Here is an 18720-nt window from a genome sequence, read left to right as displayed (position 1 = left end):
AGACGAACCAGATCCCCGTATCATGGGCACTATGGCAAATCCGTAACCACCAGAATCACAAAGCCTGCGTGATGCACAATGCAAAGAAGAACTCTGCCCACCAGAGGCCACAGAGGAAAGGCAAACAGCAGCCCATCCATCAGTCAACACTGCACCAGAGCATCCAGTCCCTCGGTTTGAGAATCTCTGCACCTTGGAGATGAAACACATGGCCATAACATAGCTGAGCCCATGACTGAACTACCAGATCAAAGACCTCCATTCCCAGACACCACTCACCGGGATCCAGCACACGACGACTTAGGAAATCCACTTCTGCTATGTGGGACATCGAGATGTCGAGCAGGTGAATCTCTGCCCACTCCATAAGAAGCACCGTCTCCTGCACCACCAGATGACTCTTTGTTCCCCCCTGCCGACTGACATAGGCCACTGTCGTAGCATTGTTGGAGAGAACCCAAACAGCTTTTCCCGCTAAGAAGAACTGGAAGGCCGCAAGTGCCAATCGAATGGCTCTAGTCTCCAGAACATTGATGGCTCCAGAACAATGATGGATCATGAGACCTCCTCCGGCAACCAGCTGCCCTGAGCTGAACAACCGAAAACTGGCATCTGCAAGAAGAGTTGTCCACTGGGGCTGATGTAGGCTCACTCCCTGGATTAGATTGTGGGCTTAGAGCCACCAATGCAGAATGTGGCGAGCTAGACCACAAAGAGGAACCAGCGAGGTTGACTACCTAGCTCAATGACTGCAGCAACTCTACTATGTAGGCCATTATGCACATGCTCTCCTGGAAGAATTTTGCTTGAATCAACCAGTCTTCCAGGTACGGGTGAACCAAAATGCTCTCTTTGTGTAAGGCTGCTGCCACCACTACCATAACCTTGGAGAAGGTACTGGGGGCCATAGCCAGACCAAACAGAAGCGCACAAAACTAAAAGTAATGTCCCAAAATCGCAAAGTGAAGGAACCACTGATGAGACTCCCAAATGGGAATGTGGAGGTATGCCTTGTTAGGTCAAAAGAAGTGAGAAACTCCTGAGGTTGAACAGCTAGGATCACAGACCTTAGGATCTCCATGTGAAAAGAGAGGACCCGAAGCACCCAGTTCATCCCCTTAAGGTCCAAAATGGGACAAAAGGATCCCTCTTTCTTGGGCACCACGAAGTAAATGGAATATCATCCAGTGTGGATCTCCTGAGGAGGCACCAGAATTACTGCTTTGAGACTGAGCAACCTTCTTAGCATTTGATGAAACGTTAATTTCTTCCACAGGGAGCGGCAAGGGCTAATTTAACTCAAGAACATACCCATTGTGAATTACCTCTAGGATCCACTGATTTGCTTTGATCTCGGTCCACCCCCGGGTAAAACTCCCTCAAATGGCTCCCACAGGTCGAGAAGAAGAAGAGAGACTGGAAGAGTTGTGGCCTCCCTAGCGTGCACCCCAAAATGACTGCATATGCTGGAAGAAATGACCCCTGGAAGAATAGGCCACCGAAGACACCCAGGGCAGTATCAGCGTAACTCTTGGAAATGGACCTTGGCCAGAGCCTCCCCTATTGGACGGCCGAGGCTTGTCGTCTGGCAACCGAGGCACTTTGGAGTCCCCTAAACTCTGGATCAACTTATCCAATTCCTCTCCAAAGAGAAAGAGACCTTAACGGAAAATCGACTGAGCTTAGATTTCAAGGCAGAGTATGCCAACTAACCACAGAGCCACAAGGTATGTCTAGTAGCCACCCCCAAAGCCACAGACTTAGCAGAAATCCACAACAAATCATACATGGCATCTGACAGATAAAAAGAGCTCGATTCAATCTTCACTGCTTCCTGGTCCACTAATGCCCAGTCATTGGACTCCCTATCTAACACATGCTCAGCCCATCTGAAGCTTGCCTGGGCCACCAGACCACCAAAAATCGCCGCCTGGACTACCAAGGCCACTACGTCATAACTCTGTTTGAGAAGAACCTCCATCCTCCAGTCAGAGGTCTCTCAGAGTATAACTCCCTTCCACTAGAACCATATGCCTCTTAGCAATGGCCAAGACCACTGTGTTCACTACTGGGACACAGACTGCGCCAGCCGAAAAAGGACATCCTGGATATCTTGATGCATGGGAAAGGAATATGAAGCCACCCGAATCCTGGAGAATGAGCACCTGCAACTCTTTCTGGCAAAAAATTGCGGACCACTGAAAAGTCCTCTCCTGTGGACAACTTAGACATCCACTCTCCCCCGAGGGTCCTGAAGGTCACCCCGAAAGACCCAGATTCTCATTTGGAGATAAATCATCTGCCAGACAAACTTTGTCATCCCACAAGAGACTATGGCTTAGGTGGGGGCGGAGGTGGCAAAGAAAGCGCCAGCGCTGAAGGAAACAACCCCTAGAGAATGCACCAAGATACCAGTCAAGTGCATGCAGTAAGCCTTCAACATAGCAAGCACAAAATCTAGGGAAAACCCCATTGCTGGAGAGGAATAGCACTCCACCACCAAGGAAGAGGCATGCAAGACTTGTTCCTGTCTCTCCAATCTAGGTGGGAGCTCAGAAGATTCAATCAAAATGGTGGAGTTTCCTGCCAAAAGAAGAACCTGCCAAAAAAGTTCATACAAGGTTGAACATGCTGAAGAGGCTTGAAAAGGTAAAACCTCAATAAGGAAAACCCCTGACATGATGGCAGGGATTGGGGAACCCCTATTGCCTGCGGCAGTAACGGAACCCCAAACCTCCCCACTGTCGGCCAATGCAATGGCCAAGGAATCCCCAGAGCCGTTGGCAGTAAGGGAAACCTGAGCCTCCCCACCACCCACGGCTGACTCTGCCCTCATGCCCGATACAAGTCCCTCCTGCCAGCTTGCGAAGCAGACTCCAAAGAGGATTTCTCTTCACATGGCCATGAGCAGAAACCACACACACTGACATCGTTGAAGCTTCGGTGGGAGCACACTGAGCACTTCTTTGGCCAAAAAGTGTTCATTGTGAAAACCACTAGGCAGGTCCAATTGACAAAACCAGTCAGCTAGGGTAAGAAAAAAATATGAATGAAAAGTTTCCCTTCAGACCAGCACTAACACTGTGAATGGTTCTGCCTACTTTTTTCTTCTTTTTTAAAATTTTTATTAAAAAGAGCAGACCCCACTGGCTTTCTAAGCTGTAGTCAGTGCCCTCAGGCAAGGTGTACAGCTGAGGCACCACTAACATGGAGGGTGAGAGGGGGGAATGGGGGAGAGGGACTCGGCCACCTGAGTGTGACACCCCTCCCCCTCCAGAGAACAAAAAGGGCCCGCTGCAGGACCCATCCTCTGTCTGGACAAGAACAGGGCCAGAAAAAGGAACACTTCCTACCCCTTCCAACAGCCTCATCCTAAAGGCCTAACAAGACTACACAAGCTTACCACTTCCACCTGCTGGAGACTGAGAACAGACTGATTCTAAGAGGGGCTGCACAACCCACTTATACTGCTCATAGAATTCAGCGTGTTCTCAGTCTTCACCTGCTGGAAGAGGAGTGTAAACCCATCCATCTGTATTGGTCTGGAGGGATGCTAAAGAAGCAAGCAATTCACATCTACCCAATTTACTCCACTCAGTATTATATAGGCCTCTATCATATCTCCCCTAAGCTGTCTCTTCTCCATTTTGAAGAGCCCTAGACATTTTAGCCTTTCCTCATATGTCATCCCATCCCTTTAATCATTTTTTTTGTTGCTCTTCTAATTCCAATGTATCTTTTTTTTTTAGATGCAGCAAACAGAATTGCACACAGTATTCGAGGTGTGCTCGAACCATTGATTGATCAATACTAGGGCTGAGAATACTTTTAATCTGTGATAAACAGGATATGCATGGTTTTAGCATGCCTCTTACCTGCCACTGGGTAATAATCCCACCAAAGTTGTTCCAAACACCAAAAGGCCAATTCCTGTGATGGCCAGAGCAATTCTGAAAAAGAGGAGGAACACAGTCTGGACCCATACACACCTCTTTCTGCAATGCATGATGAAAAGCAGGATAATAGTCTAGGTGGGAGAATTCACCCAGGGCAAGATTATCAAAAGTTTAACACCGTCGCTAAACTGTTTTCCGGCGGTTTAGCCTGTACACAATTTAGCGGCGGATTATCAAAAGGGATTATCTCTGTCTTTAACAAGGTTTCTAGCAGTCTCCGACACTGACAAGCAAATGGACTCTTCAACATTGAAATGAGCCCTCTAGTGAATTCTTAAAAAATGCTGAGCCATTTTCAAAAAGCAGCGTCTGCTTTTGGCGACAAAAATAAGCGACTGATCAAGGGGTGCCAGTCAGTGTCAGACTGCTAGAAAGCCCTGTGTTGTGATGCAGCAGAAGAGATGCTCATTCTTTCCGCTGTATTACAACACACCTTCCCTTCAGTGACGGCAAAAACAACCCCCCCCCCCCCGGAACGGCGGCGACACCCTGCCCTTGCAGTGGGAGAGATGTCCACACTCTTCCGCTGCCCTAAAATCCCAGCCGCAAACCCCCTGCAACAGGAGAGATGCAGATTCTCCTGTTGTCCTAAAATCCCTACCACGACCAGCCCTTGCAGCACGAGATGCCCACTCTCTCCTGCTGCCCTAAAATCCCCATTGCAACCCAACCCGACTGCCCCTCCAAAGCGGGAAAGATTCCAACTCTCTCCCGCTTTCAAGTGACCCCTTCCACTATCTCTGCCGCCCCCTCCCCCTTATCTCAAAATAGATGACCCAGAGGGACGTGGACACACTCTTCCCAGCTGCTGCATCGTCTAAAACGGGCCTTCCATTCCCTGATGTATCTTGGGATGCACCAGGGAGGGGCCTAAGGCTCCGATTGGATGGGATGCCTAAGGCCTCTCCTATGGGGTGTCCGGGCCAATCAGAGCCTTAAGCCCCTTCCCGATGCATCCAAGGAGGGGCCTCAGACTCTAATTGGCCCAGGTTGTATAAGGCCCCTTGGGCAAATCAGAGCCTCAGGCCCCTCCCCGGATGCATCGGGAAGGGGCCTAAGGCTCTGATTGGCCCAGATGCCCCATAGGAGGGGCCTTAAACAACCTGGGCCAATCAGAGCCTCAGGCTCCTCCCTGGTGCATCCCAAGATGCACTGGGGACGGGAAGGCCCATTTTAGATGAAGTAGCAGCTGGAAGGAGGATATCCACGTCCCTACGAGTCATCTATTTTGAAGTAAGGGGGCAGTGGAGATGGGGGAGGGGTGTCACTTGAAAGCAGGGGAGAGTGGGCATTTCTCCCGCTGCAGACAGTCAGGTCACGGCAGGGATTTTAGGGCAGCAGGAGAGAGTGGGCATCTCTCCTGTTGCAAGGGCTGGGTTGCGGTGGGGATTTTAGGGCAGGAGAGAGTGGGCATCTCTCCTGCTGCTGTTGTGTTTTGGCTTGGGTTTTTTTCTTGACAGTGTTTTTCTGCAGATGTGCCCATTGCTATCACCAGCCAACCTCATTTGCATACGCAATTTTTTTTAGAATGTCTCGGTTTTTTAGATTCACTATCAGAACGGCTGCGTTAGCACACAGATTTTTGAGAATCCTGGCCCCAGTGCCCAATCACTGGTTCTCCAGCAAACCAAGGCAACAACAATATAGCCAGTCAAAACACATTTCCATAGAATATAGAACATAAAACATTGCCATAATGGGTCAGACCAGAGGTCCATTAAACCCAGTATTGTTTCCTACAGGTCACAAGTATCTGGTAAAATTCCAAAAGATTTTGTGCTGCTTATCTCAAGAATAAGCAGTGGATTTTCTCAAGTTCATCTTAATAATGACTTAATAATGTAGGAACTTGTGGTAACCTTTTTTAAACCCTGCTAAGCTAACTGCTTTTACCACATCCTCTGGCAATGAATTCCAGAGTTCCAATTAATTACAGACTTACCTCAGAGGCAAAAGAAAACCATAGCGAATGAGCATTCCCAGGCCCCACAGCACAGTCAGACGCAAACTGATGTGCTGGAAGTTATAGTTAGTTCGACTCAGCAGGTTCCAGGTCTCCAGCTCCTCAGCAGAGAATCTCTTTGTCACTTCATCATCCATGATGGTCTCCATCCCCTTCCGACAGAAATAGAATATATCTGACAGCTCAAACTCAGGATTGTCCAAGCTCTTACTACTACCACTCCTCCGAATCTCCTTAATCTCCTCCTCAAGGGATGTTGAGACTTTGGCAATGATTCCTGCAAGAGGCAGAGTGCAGTTCACATCATCCCAATAGTTTCATACAAAGGAAGAAGCAGTTCTATGAAGTCCCCAAACTACAGTCCATATGATGAACTCAGCATGTGGAAAGGGTTTTTTTTGCTTTTTTTTGGAAGGGGGTGAGGGGAATGCACACACAGAAGGGGTTTTGTTGTTTCATTTTTTAAATGTAAAAATGGCAGAAAGCTGAAAGGGTTTTACGACTGCCTCCCCATCCACAGAAGAGGAACCAGCCAACTATATTACATGGAGAATTCTGTCAACAGATCAAACATGAAAGACAGAGCAGGATGATAATGATGTTAAAGGAAAAAGGTATGACTGAAGGGAGAGAAGTAGTGAGTTTGAGGGAAAAAGAGTGCAGTGCATTGTAAGAGAAGGAGTGAAAAGTAAGACAAGCAAATGCATCACAACCCCCAGATTCTCTTACATCTTAGGGAGCAAGGTTGCCAACATTTGAGAAATCTACCACACTCCTGACACTCTCCTCCCTTCCCCAATATTTCAAATCAGCAAAATGGACAGACAATCCTTACTCCAAATCAAGAAAAAGGGCCCCACCCACCCACAAACATACACAGTTTCCACAGTGATTTGAAGTGTTTTAAGAAACCTTTTCCTGGAGGTCCCTAGCAATACAATATTGCTTATGATGTATAAGAATGAAGTAATTAAGTGAAGGAGTGACAGATTTCCATATTATTATGGGTAAAAACTACCATATGTGCATCAAGACTCCTTACCATTTGTGTTGGATTTATAGAGTGGATGGTTCTTCTCCTTTGCCCCTCTCTCGATCCTCAGTGTTGCCCACTATGAGAATACATCAAATTAAAACAAAATTATCAACCCGACTGGGCTACTAACAAGTGTATGGGGTTGAAAGAGGAAGGACAAAGCTACAAACTCCATTGCATCACTGAATGAGGTAAGAATTCTCTTTTATTTCTCCACACCCCTATCACACATTATGTTTTTTTCCTGTTCTTGACAGGAAACTTTTTGCATGCTGCACAAGCAGGGCCAGAGACAGGACTCTCTGATGTAATCAGTCTGCTGTTCTTGCTTATGAGTTGTTCAACAGCTCACTAGTTCATGCAGTGAACAGGTACTGGGCATATCACACCACTTTCCACAATTCCCTCCCCTGCCAGCTTTCAAGCACCTTCCTGCCTAGCAAAGAGCCAAAACATCTATTTATTCAGAAAATGACCAACTCAAACTCTGCTCAAGGTCATAAGATCAAACTATTAGTGAGTGCCAAGCAGGCAAACAACCCGCCAGCCCTCTCCATAACAGTATGTTACAGGAAGAACAAAAACAAGGAAGTATGTAAAACCACCATAGACCCTTTACAATCTATGGTATGCTCACAGCTCATGAAATTCAGTTTGCCAGAAAGCAATGCAACAGAGAAGGGTTCACAAGTACCAGATCGGATAATAGTGTTGGGAGAATTCTGCACAAAATTCCCCACCTCCATAGAATGAAAGATTAGGTTCTTCTTACTTTGCTTCTTACTTTCTTTTAGAAGACATGGGATTGCATGTATACGTTAGCTGTTACTTCCCAATAGTCATGAATCTGCAGATGGGTATCACTTTAAAATCTGAACTCCTCCCCTTCTGCAGTCAAGAACAGCTTCCTCTTCAGCTGGTACCAAAGCAATCGAACTCCAATGAAACAGAAGAAAAGAGAAGGAGGGGCTTGGGGAGCTTCCCTAGCAACAAACCATATTCTGCCTCCACCTCCGCGTGTTTGTGTTTCAAAACCTCATTGCATGTGGCTTCTGGACGAGCTTTCTTCCCCACTTGCAAGGCACTTTGGACTTTTCTGGGGGGTCTAACCCCCTGGAGGACTGAAAAGAGGCCGAGCCTGAAGCCCTCGCCCCTTCCTCCCCACCCCATGGCACGTGAAAAAACATGGATGCTCCTCAGCTGGCTAAATCATGCAAAAAATGTATGGATTCGGGGTAGATTGACCTGGGGACACTGTTGTAGATGATTCCCAGGCACAACGAGGGGCTTTGAAGCAGAAAAGAGCTTTTAAAAAGATCTCTAAAAATTCAAGATGGCTGCCACCAGAAAATTTGCGCCAGAAACAGCCTGTTGGAGCTGAACTAAAAAAAAAAGTGAAAAGGATTTTGGAGGTGGAGTACCTAACCCCAGAAACCCTCAAATCTAACTTTTTCAGACACCCCCACCCCAGATTTCTCCAAAGGGAATAATGGGAGTACTCACTGTGACTTCTGGTGCCTATCAGCTTTCAGAGGCCTACCTGCAGGGAAAGAATTTCTGCCTCAAAGGTAGTCAAATGCTCCTCCGATGGAGATCTTTAGGTTGCTGGTTGGAATGACCCTGAACATTCCCAACCCGAGAAATCCACACGTCACACTGGAGGGAAAAACTTTGGATACAGCTCCCTGATACCCAGATGGTTGTTACAAAAGGGCCCCACAGCCTGCACTCAAGCCTCTGATAAATCAGTAGGCAAGCAGCTCTCAGGGGAATGGATCCTGAGCTCTGGAAGGGGCACAAAGCAGGCTGGCTCCACCGGTAGTCAAAGAGATTGGCCTGGGAGCAGCAGTTCACCTATGTAGGACTGCGTCCTTTCCCCGGCGGAGTAAGCTCAAGAAGGTGACCTCCGAACACCAAAGCCACGCAGAAAAAAAATCCAAAGGCCAATGGCAAAAATACCCCAAAATAACAAAAAGAAGAATAGATCAGAACATAACTTCAGAGTTCACTTACAAAAGGAAGAACTGAAGGGGGAACTGGGGAGAAGTTCAGAGTTTTAAAGTGATGTGAATCTGCAGAAGAGTGACTATTGGAAAGTAACAGATAACATATGGAATGTCATGTCTTCGCTAAAGATTCTGCCTTTTTCGTGCAGAATTCTGAATTTGGTATAGTTTGTTTTCCAGCTGCCTCCCTAAACACTCACTGCTCTAGCATGACAGTGAGAGGAGCTGCACAGAGGTCGAACAGCTCCTCCTCTGCTGCCTTGGGAAAATGCTTGAGTACCTGATTGTAAAAACCGCTTAGATAACCTTGATAGGCGGTATATAAAATCCTAATAAACTTGAAACTTGGTCCCTAGCGGTTCCTTTAAGCCAGGGATCTCAAAGTCCCACCTTGAGGGCCGCAATCCAGTTGGGTTTTCAGGATTTTCCCAATGAATATGCATGAGATCTATATGCATGCACTGCTTTCAATGCATATTCATGTGGAAAATCCTGAAAACCCAACTGGATTGCGGCCCTCAAGGAGGGACTTTGAGATCCCTGCTTTAAGCCATGCAGCCATATGGCATCCATCCCTAGTCCAGTTTGCTAAGCAGTCTATGCAATTCCTAGGACTACATATTGGAAGTGAACAGAATAGATGCTCATTGGCCTACAGAAACACAGGATCCTTCTCTACTTTAAATCCTTCTTGGAAAACAGAACCAGTGAAATAAAAAGAACAGAATAGGAGGAAGCTATAGATAATTCTCTGGGAGACATCAAGTAAAGCTTAATAGAAATATAATAGCTTTTAAATAATTCCTAACTTTATGTCATCTCTCTTTGGTTGAATAGGATGTTCTAAATGATTAAATATTTTTCTTTCTTTGACCAAATTGCCTGAAGTAGGGTTCAAATGTGGTCTTTTGATATGGATGTTTAAAGAGTGAATTTTGGCCTATGATTAAGGTGTGCTTGTTTGATTACTTTAGGCTTGAGCTTGAACTGAACATTGCACTTTGTGCACTGAGGTCTTTTTCTCTACTTTATACCTATAATAGACAAGCATTTGAACCCCTTCAGAAGAGTATAGCTGTAGTATTAGGATTGGTGTTCTAAATGACCACAATATAAAATGTTGCTACAAGAAGAGTTTTCTACTTTCACTTATTTCCAGGACACACACAGTCATGAAGCATTCTGAACTCAGAATGATTTTTCAGTTAAGTATTTGCATCACCAAGTAAAATTCTGAAATTAATAGCTAGAAAGTCAACAGTCTATGAGTTCTTGTCTCCTGAACACTGTCCTGCAATGTGCCCATTCCCTCCCATGTTCTGTAAAGATATCTGACATCATAATGATTTCTGATGATCTCAGTGCAGGGTGCCAAGGCTGACTCTACAGTATGCTATGTGTATGACCCCTTAATAATATAGGTGGGGGGAGGATACTGGATGGAATTGGGTTGGAGGGAAAGAAAGGGTGCAGATGCTGATAGAAGTGGGGGGAAGGGAGAGACAAGGGGCAGATGCTGATAGAAGGGGGATAGATGGAGAGACAGAAATGGCAGACATTGGATATTCGTGGGGAGGGTAGAGGGGGAGCTTATGCTGGATGGAAGTGCGGATGGGATAGAGAAGGAAGCAGATGCTGGATGGAAGTGAGGAGAGAGAGAAAGAGAGGAGCAGATGCACACAGTAAGGGAGGGGTATTTGTGTCTCTATGGAGGGCATTCACATATCTTTACAGAACATGGGAGGGAACAAGCTGCCCGAATCCCTATGGTGGGCTCCATCTCTGGCAGTGTTCAAGGCCCAGTTAAAAGCCCACCTCTTTGAGAGTGCTTTCAACTCCTTTCACCTTGGGTTCTGCATCCCCAACCATATATGTCATGTCTGTCTGTCTATCTGACCAAGTTAAATTGTAAGCCAGAGGTGGTCAATGAGGACTGCAATCCAGTCGGGTTTTCAGGATTTCCCCAATGAATATGCATGAGATCAATTTGCATGCCTTGTATGTAAATGGATCTCATGCATATTCATTGGGGAACTCCTAAAAACCCGACTGGATTGCGGCTCTTGTTGCCCACCCCTGTTGTAAGCTCTTCCAAGCAGAGACCATCTATAAATGTCAAAATGTACAGCACTGTGTACGTCTTTCAGCACTATATAAGTGATAAGTAGTAGTAATGGGTGATTTAACTGGCTAAAAACTGCAATATGCCTATTACAACAATGAACTGAATGAGTTACCACTGCAAGGAGCTCATTGGTAGAAGAGGTGGTTCATTTTATAATACAAGTGCAAAATCACCAGCATCCTGCCATTTGTCAGATTTCCGATGCTGGTTTTACTTATAAGCAAGAACTTTAAAAAAAAAACCACCAATACATCCTCTGGCTCCAAGCTAACACTTGATTTCATATCATGTTTAAATATACAGCTCAGAATTCCTGTAATAACTTACCAAAGCAAAAGGGCAGGGATATCACTTACCCGAAAAACTTTCAACAAAGATTTCATGTAAATCCGGCGAATCCCAAAGGATACTCCAAAAATGGCTGGGACAATAATGAAGACCATTAAGAGTGTGAACCAAAGGGTGAGAGAGATGCCCAGTAGATTACAGAGCAAATTGTCAAAGGGCAGCAGCATTTTGCAGGGTCCAGAGTTGGAGGCAGCCTTGAGAAGAAATTGAGAGCACGTAGAGGCTACAGGAAGAGGGCACTGGTTTAGCTTTATATCTGTTCCATCTTGTTAATCTTCTGCAACCTCTGAAAAACACACCAAATCCCAGAAGATGAATAGATTTTATTCCAAAATTATACTCCCTTTAAATATTGTAAAGGCATAAGAACAGTTATGTGTAGTGAGCATCAAAATGCTGTTTCAGGCAGAGGTCTTCCTGCACAAGTGACAAGTGATGGGTTGGGGCAAGAGAGAAATGTCAGGGTTCAGGCTGTTATTGTAAACCTCATAGTCAGACACCCCCCCCCCCAAAGAATCCTTTCAAATAGAACAAGATGGAGAAATCCAGGCTCTGGAAATATGGCACTAATACAGCCCTACTACAGAAGTTTTTCTTCCCCACCCATCGTCCAAATTTTAGGACAGCCTGGGCCAGGATGATTCCGCACCAACGTAGTCCAGCCACATAAGAAGCCTTTAACCTGAGTTAGGCACTCCCAAGCCTCTCAGTCACTGACATGCTACCTGCTTGAAAACCTTTGGATCATGATCTCAAGCCAGGTTAGTACATGAAGAATAGGAGGATAGGAAAAAGTAAAACAGTATTCTTGTGACAAGCACAGAATTGCTGTGCAGAAAAAAAAATATATAGCATCTAACTTCCAGTTGTCTGTCTTACAAATATTTTAGTTGAAAAAGTGCTGGTTCAGAGAATCTCTTCATTAGGCTAGGGTCTTCTCCTGACCAATCCCTGCTGCTCTTTTCTATCAGGCCACAGTGATGCCTTTTTCTCAGTGTCTTCTCTTATATTACGATCGTCCCAAGCACTGAGTGTCATCTCCATGCACCATGTCCTGATATCTTTGGCAGAATAATCTCATATCCAGTAGTGCTGAAAGAAAGAAAAATAGAAAAGTGAACCATTCTAAGAACAAAGAGTAGAGAACAGGCTTAATCTACTAGGTGAAAACACCTCTTCTCTCTTCCTCCCCTTTACTGCATCTATCAAGACCTGAATCCCAAAAGGTCACCTCATCCATCCTTCTCTGGAAACTCAGTACCTTATAAAACTAGTAATGAAAAGGATTACTAGAAAGAAAGAAAAAAAAAAAAAAGCTCTAAATATAGTTGCAATAAAATAGTTTCCATTAATTCTTTCTACAGAACAGCTAAGGACACATTGCAACAGTGTGACTCAGTGCTGCCAGGCAAGTGTCACTGGCAAAACAGCTCTCTGGAAAAACACTTAACAAGCCTCTGCCCTCTCTTGTTCCATGGCTTCTGCTATCTGAACCCTAGAGACTGCTACTCTCAGCTAAACATTACTGTTGAAGAGAGAAAATCACCTTCTGTTCCTGCAGACAACTGATCCCTAAAGAATGGAAATAAACACACTTTCACACAACACCCAAGGATGATTAATTTCTAACACACACCCTATTGTCATCCAATCAGAACATCATGCAGTGTATTTACAAATACTTATTCAAGAAAAAGGACAGATGGAATGGACTCCTAATGGAGGTGGGGCAGACACAAAATAGTAATGTTTTCAATAAAACCTGGGATAAACAAAGAAGATCCCCAGCAGCAAGGAGGTGAAGGAAAGGCCAAGGACTGACTGAGGTCAATGGTATCCCTCGGGGAATGGTGGTGTCTTAGATACAATGGGCCTAATGGTCCATGTCTAATGTCATATTCTTTGACTATGGTTGTAAAGGTATGAGGAAGCCAAAAGTGATTTACCCTTCATTTTCCAGGAAAGAGGCAGGAGGAGGGAAAATATGATAATGACAAAAGAAAGGACACTCCTGACAATAATGAAGGCCATGGGACAGCCAGGATTGTATTATCACACCACAACCTATCAGAAAATAAACCAATCAATCTTTACTAACCTAGCACTGTCTAGCAAGGCCTCAGACATCTAAGAGGCAGAATATTCAAACAACAGCCTCCCTAGTTTAGGCTGCTGTTTAGATTATAGAAATATTTGGAGGCGGAATGGAGTATTTAATAGAAAATGGGATCTCAATGCTTGTCCACCCAGGAAGACAGAGAATCAACAAAGAAAAAAAAAGTGGATTTGGATAAGGAGCAGATCTGGTTTTTACCTTCTTCTACAATACCCTATTAGCAGTCAGCTCAGATAGGTTCTCACCAACCTGGAGAGGAAAACTAGGCTACCTACATAGGCTAACTGGTCTTTTTCTATCACCATCTATTATGTTGCTATGTAACTTTACTAACCACTACATATTTTTCTAGTGAGTTCATTTTGTAAATGTGTATAATATATTCTCTCCTGTGGAGGTTTCTCAACACATTTGCTCTAAGTACAGCTTTTGATTTTTACAGTAGATGCTTCTCCCCCCCCTACACAAAAAAAACCCCCCAAACAACAAAAACCCCAAACATTTTTAGACAACCAACCCCAACCCAAAATTATGTATTAAAGGCAAACTTCAAACCAGGCTTTGAGAGTGTAACAAGGCAATGATGAACAAGGCATGGGTCTGATTTACTAAGCTCTCCCCACCACCACTAGTGCTGCCCGATTCAGGGGGAAAAGATTCGATTCGATTTAGCCTATTGAATTGATTTTTCGATTCAATTTTCCTGCCCATTTGAGTGTTTTTTTCAAACATCCTAGTTGGTTTATTTTATAGCCTCTTCACCCCTTTTATAGCCTCTTCACCCCCTTTGCCCTCTCCTACCCACACTGGTACTGTGGTGTAAACAAAAAAGACTTTTCCTCTCTGTTAAATCCTAGCTCATGTTCGAGGGCTAACACCAGCTCTGGCAGGATACACATTTCAAATCTGACATATTGTAATCACAAAATAGAAAATAAAATTATTTTTTCTACCTTTTGTTGTCTGGTCATTATTCAAATCATGTTGGTCCCAGGCTCTGGTTGTCTTCTGATAGATAGTACCACCGGACATTAGCATCCTTTCACTCTTATCAGGTATGCATAAAAACACGGGCATTAACTATACTTAAACTAAATCTCATGTGCTGTCAGTTCTTTAGTATCAAGCTAAAAAAATATAACTATACAAACTATATTAAAATTATAGTAAAACTTAGGAGGCTGATGTCATCAAGAAGAGAATACTTGTGAGATATGCAACATATATGGAAAATGGAAACATAGGATGTGCAGCATGTACATTGAAAAACCAGCTTAGAAATCATAAACCTTGATAAACCAGATCTAGAAATCATGTAATGATCTAAAAAGGGGAGCATAGCCAAGAAGATATAGTAGAATGTACGGGGCTAATGTCATAAGGCAAAATGCACTCGAGTCAAACATGAATAAAAAAATAAAAACTAATATCTAAGAGAATAGTGAGGAAGGAGGTCATAAAACATTAAAACAGCTTGGAGGAGCACCAAACAGATACTAAAAAGAGCCATGCTAAGTAAAATAAGTGAATCATATTAAACCAGAAAGGAGCCATGCTTAATGGAATGAAGGAAACTGTGGTAAAAAGCAGACTTCACCTATCTAGTAAGAAAAATAGAATACAGGAGGAGCATAAAACACAAGAGGGTGACCACTGGAACAACCATACAGAGCCAGAACTAGAAACCGGAATGAACCTGAAATAAAGTGTGGGAAGAAGTTCCACAGAGAGTAAAAAGCAGACCATAAATCTGACTGCAGTACCTTAAAATGTAGAACGCTGAGAGTTGGAACCGCTATAACCAAGAAGGAAATTAGAATCTCAACCGGGAAAGCACACCATATCATAATACTAAAAGTAAAGAAGTAAAAATAAAGAGATGAAAAACAATAGGTGAACCTTACCGTGGGTAGTCAGGCTGAAGCATCTAAATCGCAACGAAAGTGTAAGTAAAAAAATGGCGCGAGAGATGTTAGAGCTTAAAAGCAAAAGGAGTGAGTGTTTACGTGACCGTGATGTATGGGAAAAGACACGAAAGGTGCGAAAACTGAAAGAGGAACTTGGATAGGCAGGGAAACATCAAATATTGAAAAGGAAATAGTGATGACCAAACAAGAAAAATAAAGAAAGAAAAATGGAGCAAAAATGAAAAATAGGGAGGTAGCATAGACAAAACAAACAGGGATCTAAACGGGGGAAGGGAGAGGGAAACCACAAAATAAAACTACAATGCACGGGGCATTTGCCTGTAAGAAATCAGCTTGTGTATGCTAAGGAACAGGCGGCATGGAACCCTGGCAGTTGCAGGAATTGCAGGACTTTGTACGGCTCCGCCTACTGAACTGAATCCGTCACTGAATTGGCCAGGCTGATTTTAAAAAAAACAACCAACTAATCAATTCGAATCGATTCACCCAATTCAAATCGGAAATCAGGCAGCACTAACCATCACAGACAAAGAATGGTAAAAACAGGACTGCAGAGACTATCATCTCCACCTCATCAAACCTACTTGAAGTCAGAAGGCATATCAATAGCTAGCCTATATAGCAACACAGTTAACATAGTAAATGAAGGCAGATAAAAAGACTTGTCCATCCAGTCTGCCCAACATTCATTTTCAAGGCAACAAACCAGTAATTATTCATTTTACCGTATATGCTCGAATATAAACCAAGAATTTTGGTTAAAAAAATGGCCCAAAATGGGAGTCTTGGTTTATATTCTGGTCATCACCCAGCCTCCCAGACTTGTTGCAGGCCTCCGCCGGGCCTGCCGTATGGCCTGGTGGGGTGGGTCAAGACAGGAGAGATCCTTCTCGTCTCCTGTCCCAGCTGACATTGCCAATTTTTTTACCTCCCTCCTCCCCCTGCGTACCTTTTGGAATCCCTGGTGGTCCAGCGGTGTACTGGGCAGGAGCAAGCTTTCCACGCTCCTGCCCCATGCTGAGCCCCTCCCTGAATGGTCACCTCGAGTTCTTGCAGTCCAGTGGTGTACCGGGCATTTAGTGTGCTTTCCTTGCTCCTGCCCAGCACTTGGGGCAGCCATTCAGCGAGCGTTTCAGTGCTGGGTAGGAGCGAGGAAAGCTTGCTTATGTCCAGTACACTGTTGGGCCACAAGAACTCAAGGTGGTCATTCAGCAAGCAGTTCAGTGCCAGGCAGGAGTGTGGAAAGCGCACTCCTGCCTGGTACATCACTGGACCACCAGGGATTCAAAAAGGTACGCCGGGGAAAGCGGGAGGTAAAAAAAATTGGCAGTCAGCCAGGACAGGAGATAGGAGGGATCCCTCCTGTTCCAACCCACCAGGTCATAGGGCAGGCCTGGTGGAGGCCTGCAGGACATCAGTAGAGAGGACAGGGTACAGGGCAGGGAGGGAGGCTAGGTGCAAAGCCTAGCAGGGCAGGGAGGGAGGGCTAAGTGCAGAGCCTGGCAGGGAGGGGGGAGGGCTGGGTGCAGAGTCTGGCAGGGCAGGGAGGGGGCCCAGGGCACTGCTCCTGGCAGGGAACATGAATATTAAACACCCTCCATCTTATATTCAAGACCATTTTCCCTCTTTTGGGGGGGGGGGGGGAAAGGGGTAGGTCGTCTTATACTCAGATTGACTTATATTTGAGTATATACAGTATTTGTTAAGTTTCAGTATAAAATGTCTTTTCCTCCATCCTATCCCTCCCCTCCCCTCCCCCAAGATAAGTAAGACAATTTGAATGTGGTATAAAACACATATAATTGCTCTTGATCCTTCTTTTTGCATATGGGATGGGGACCATAGAAGTCTGTCCAGCTTCAGCTACACCGCCCCACTGCTGGCGTCACCTTCAAAGTTAACTCCAACCCCCCTCCCCACCCCATCCATCTTGCCGTCCAACACTGTCTTTACTTCCCCGCTGCTGGGCTTCCATTTAAACACCATTCCTGCGCATCATAAATGAAGTTCTAGTTTTTGATCTGTCCAAATTTTGTGTCAATACTATCCTCTTTCTAGATTCCTAGGAATCTGTGAATACTATTGCACTTTGTTATCAATGTGTGGCAAGAAGAAAATGCGTGAACTCCATCGCCGCTAGGTGGGATACAGTTACAAGGTATGAGCTTACATTTTGTCACTGCTCTCAGATTTAAAAAACTACAGTACTATGTACTTGATGGCATCTAAGTCAACCGGTGTACAACCTCCTCCAGTTCTAAATTTACTAACAGCTCCAAATGGATAGGGAGGATGGATGTCTGGATACATCTTATACCACCTCACCCCTATAATCCCACAACACAGCACCCATCACCCTGCACCCATTCCATTCAAGGCTGGCCTAATCATTAGGCAAGTCTAGCAATTGACTACGATAACAGGACTGCCAAGAGTACCTGAAGCCAATAATCTTCACCCATCACACTGACCTGCTATCCCACAGCATGGCACCACATTATCCACTCCCCTGTCCCTGCTAGCCCACAGCACTGTCCCCTCTCCCTACCTATAACCACCACCCTGCTCCTAGCATTCACCTACTATAAAGCCCTTTCAGCTCCTCATCCACGTCACTTCCCACTGCCATCCCAAACTCCCCCAGCACTCGCCAACCCTCACCTCACTTCACTACACTAACCCCGAATCCCTTCTCTAGGATAGGATGAAGGGGCCCCGGCGAAAATACTACTAACGGTCTCAGGGTGAGAGAAAGGATAAACACAATGCCGAAACCTCTCCACCCCTCCCCCCCTCCAACCAACCCTTCACTCACCTCCGCGGGTGCCGAATCCCCAACAGCCACCAATGCGCAGGCGCATAACCCACCTCCCGGCGAATCCGCGCACACAAATGTGCGCGCTCCGCACCACGCGGCTGGGAACTCGTCACCTCACCGGAGGAGAGGCAGAACTGACCAATCACGGCCGTATAGTCATCTGCGCACAATGAACGTGAGTGTCCTGTCCAAACAGGAGAGGAATGCAACCAGCCAATCAAAACACAGAGTGCAACGTTGTCATTACTACAGCTGGTAGTATTCTGACGTGTCAAGTCCGGGCGGTGGGCCGATGATGGAAAACTGCTGTACGATTGGCTGCTGACTATAATTTGTGATGCAACATCCTTATCGTAATAACGTCACATATTCAAGGTCTGGGCCTGTGAGAGGAGGTGATGGTGGCTGCTGGGTTCGTTCATTT

The 18720-nt window shown here is 45.2% G+C and overlaps 1 protein-coding gene across 3 annotated transcripts in view; it reads right to left on the bottom strand.

The window, feature by feature from the left end:
- Positions 1–18485, bottom strand: part of GPAT4 (glycerol-3-phosphate acyltransferase 4) — a 50345-nt gene extending 31860 nt beyond the window's left edge. Inside the window, exons 1-6 of one of the 3 annotated variants that reach the window (XM_033949930.1) lie at positions 18347–18485; positions 12314–12526; positions 11443–11720; positions 6962–7031; positions 5899–6196; positions 3876–3950 (exon numbers count right to left, since the gene is read on the bottom strand). In XM_033949930.1, coding sequence (XP_033805821.1) covers positions 3876–3950; positions 5899–6196; positions 6962–7031; positions 11443–11601 — 602 coding nt within the window. In that variant the 5' untranslated portion in view covers positions 11602–11720; positions 12314–12526; positions 18347–18485. Of the gene's footprint in view, positions 1–3875; positions 3951–5898; positions 6197–6961; positions 7032–11442; positions 11721–12313; positions 12527–18293 lie in introns of all 3 variants that reach the window. The other 2 variants (XM_033949929.1, XM_033949931.1) reach the window with 2 other exon arrangements.
- Positions 18486–18720: the final 235 nt, after the last annotated feature.

Source organism: Geotrypetes seraphini, chromosome 6 (assembly GCF_902459505.1).
Source record: "Geotrypetes seraphini chromosome 6, aGeoSer1.1, whole genome shotgun sequence".
Taxonomy (NCBI): domain Eukaryota; kingdom Metazoa; phylum Chordata; class Amphibia; order Gymnophiona; family Dermophiidae; genus Geotrypetes; species Geotrypetes seraphini.
The sequence above is the reverse complement of the archived record's forward strand: the minus strand, read 5'-3'. Positions and strand labels throughout refer to the sequence as shown.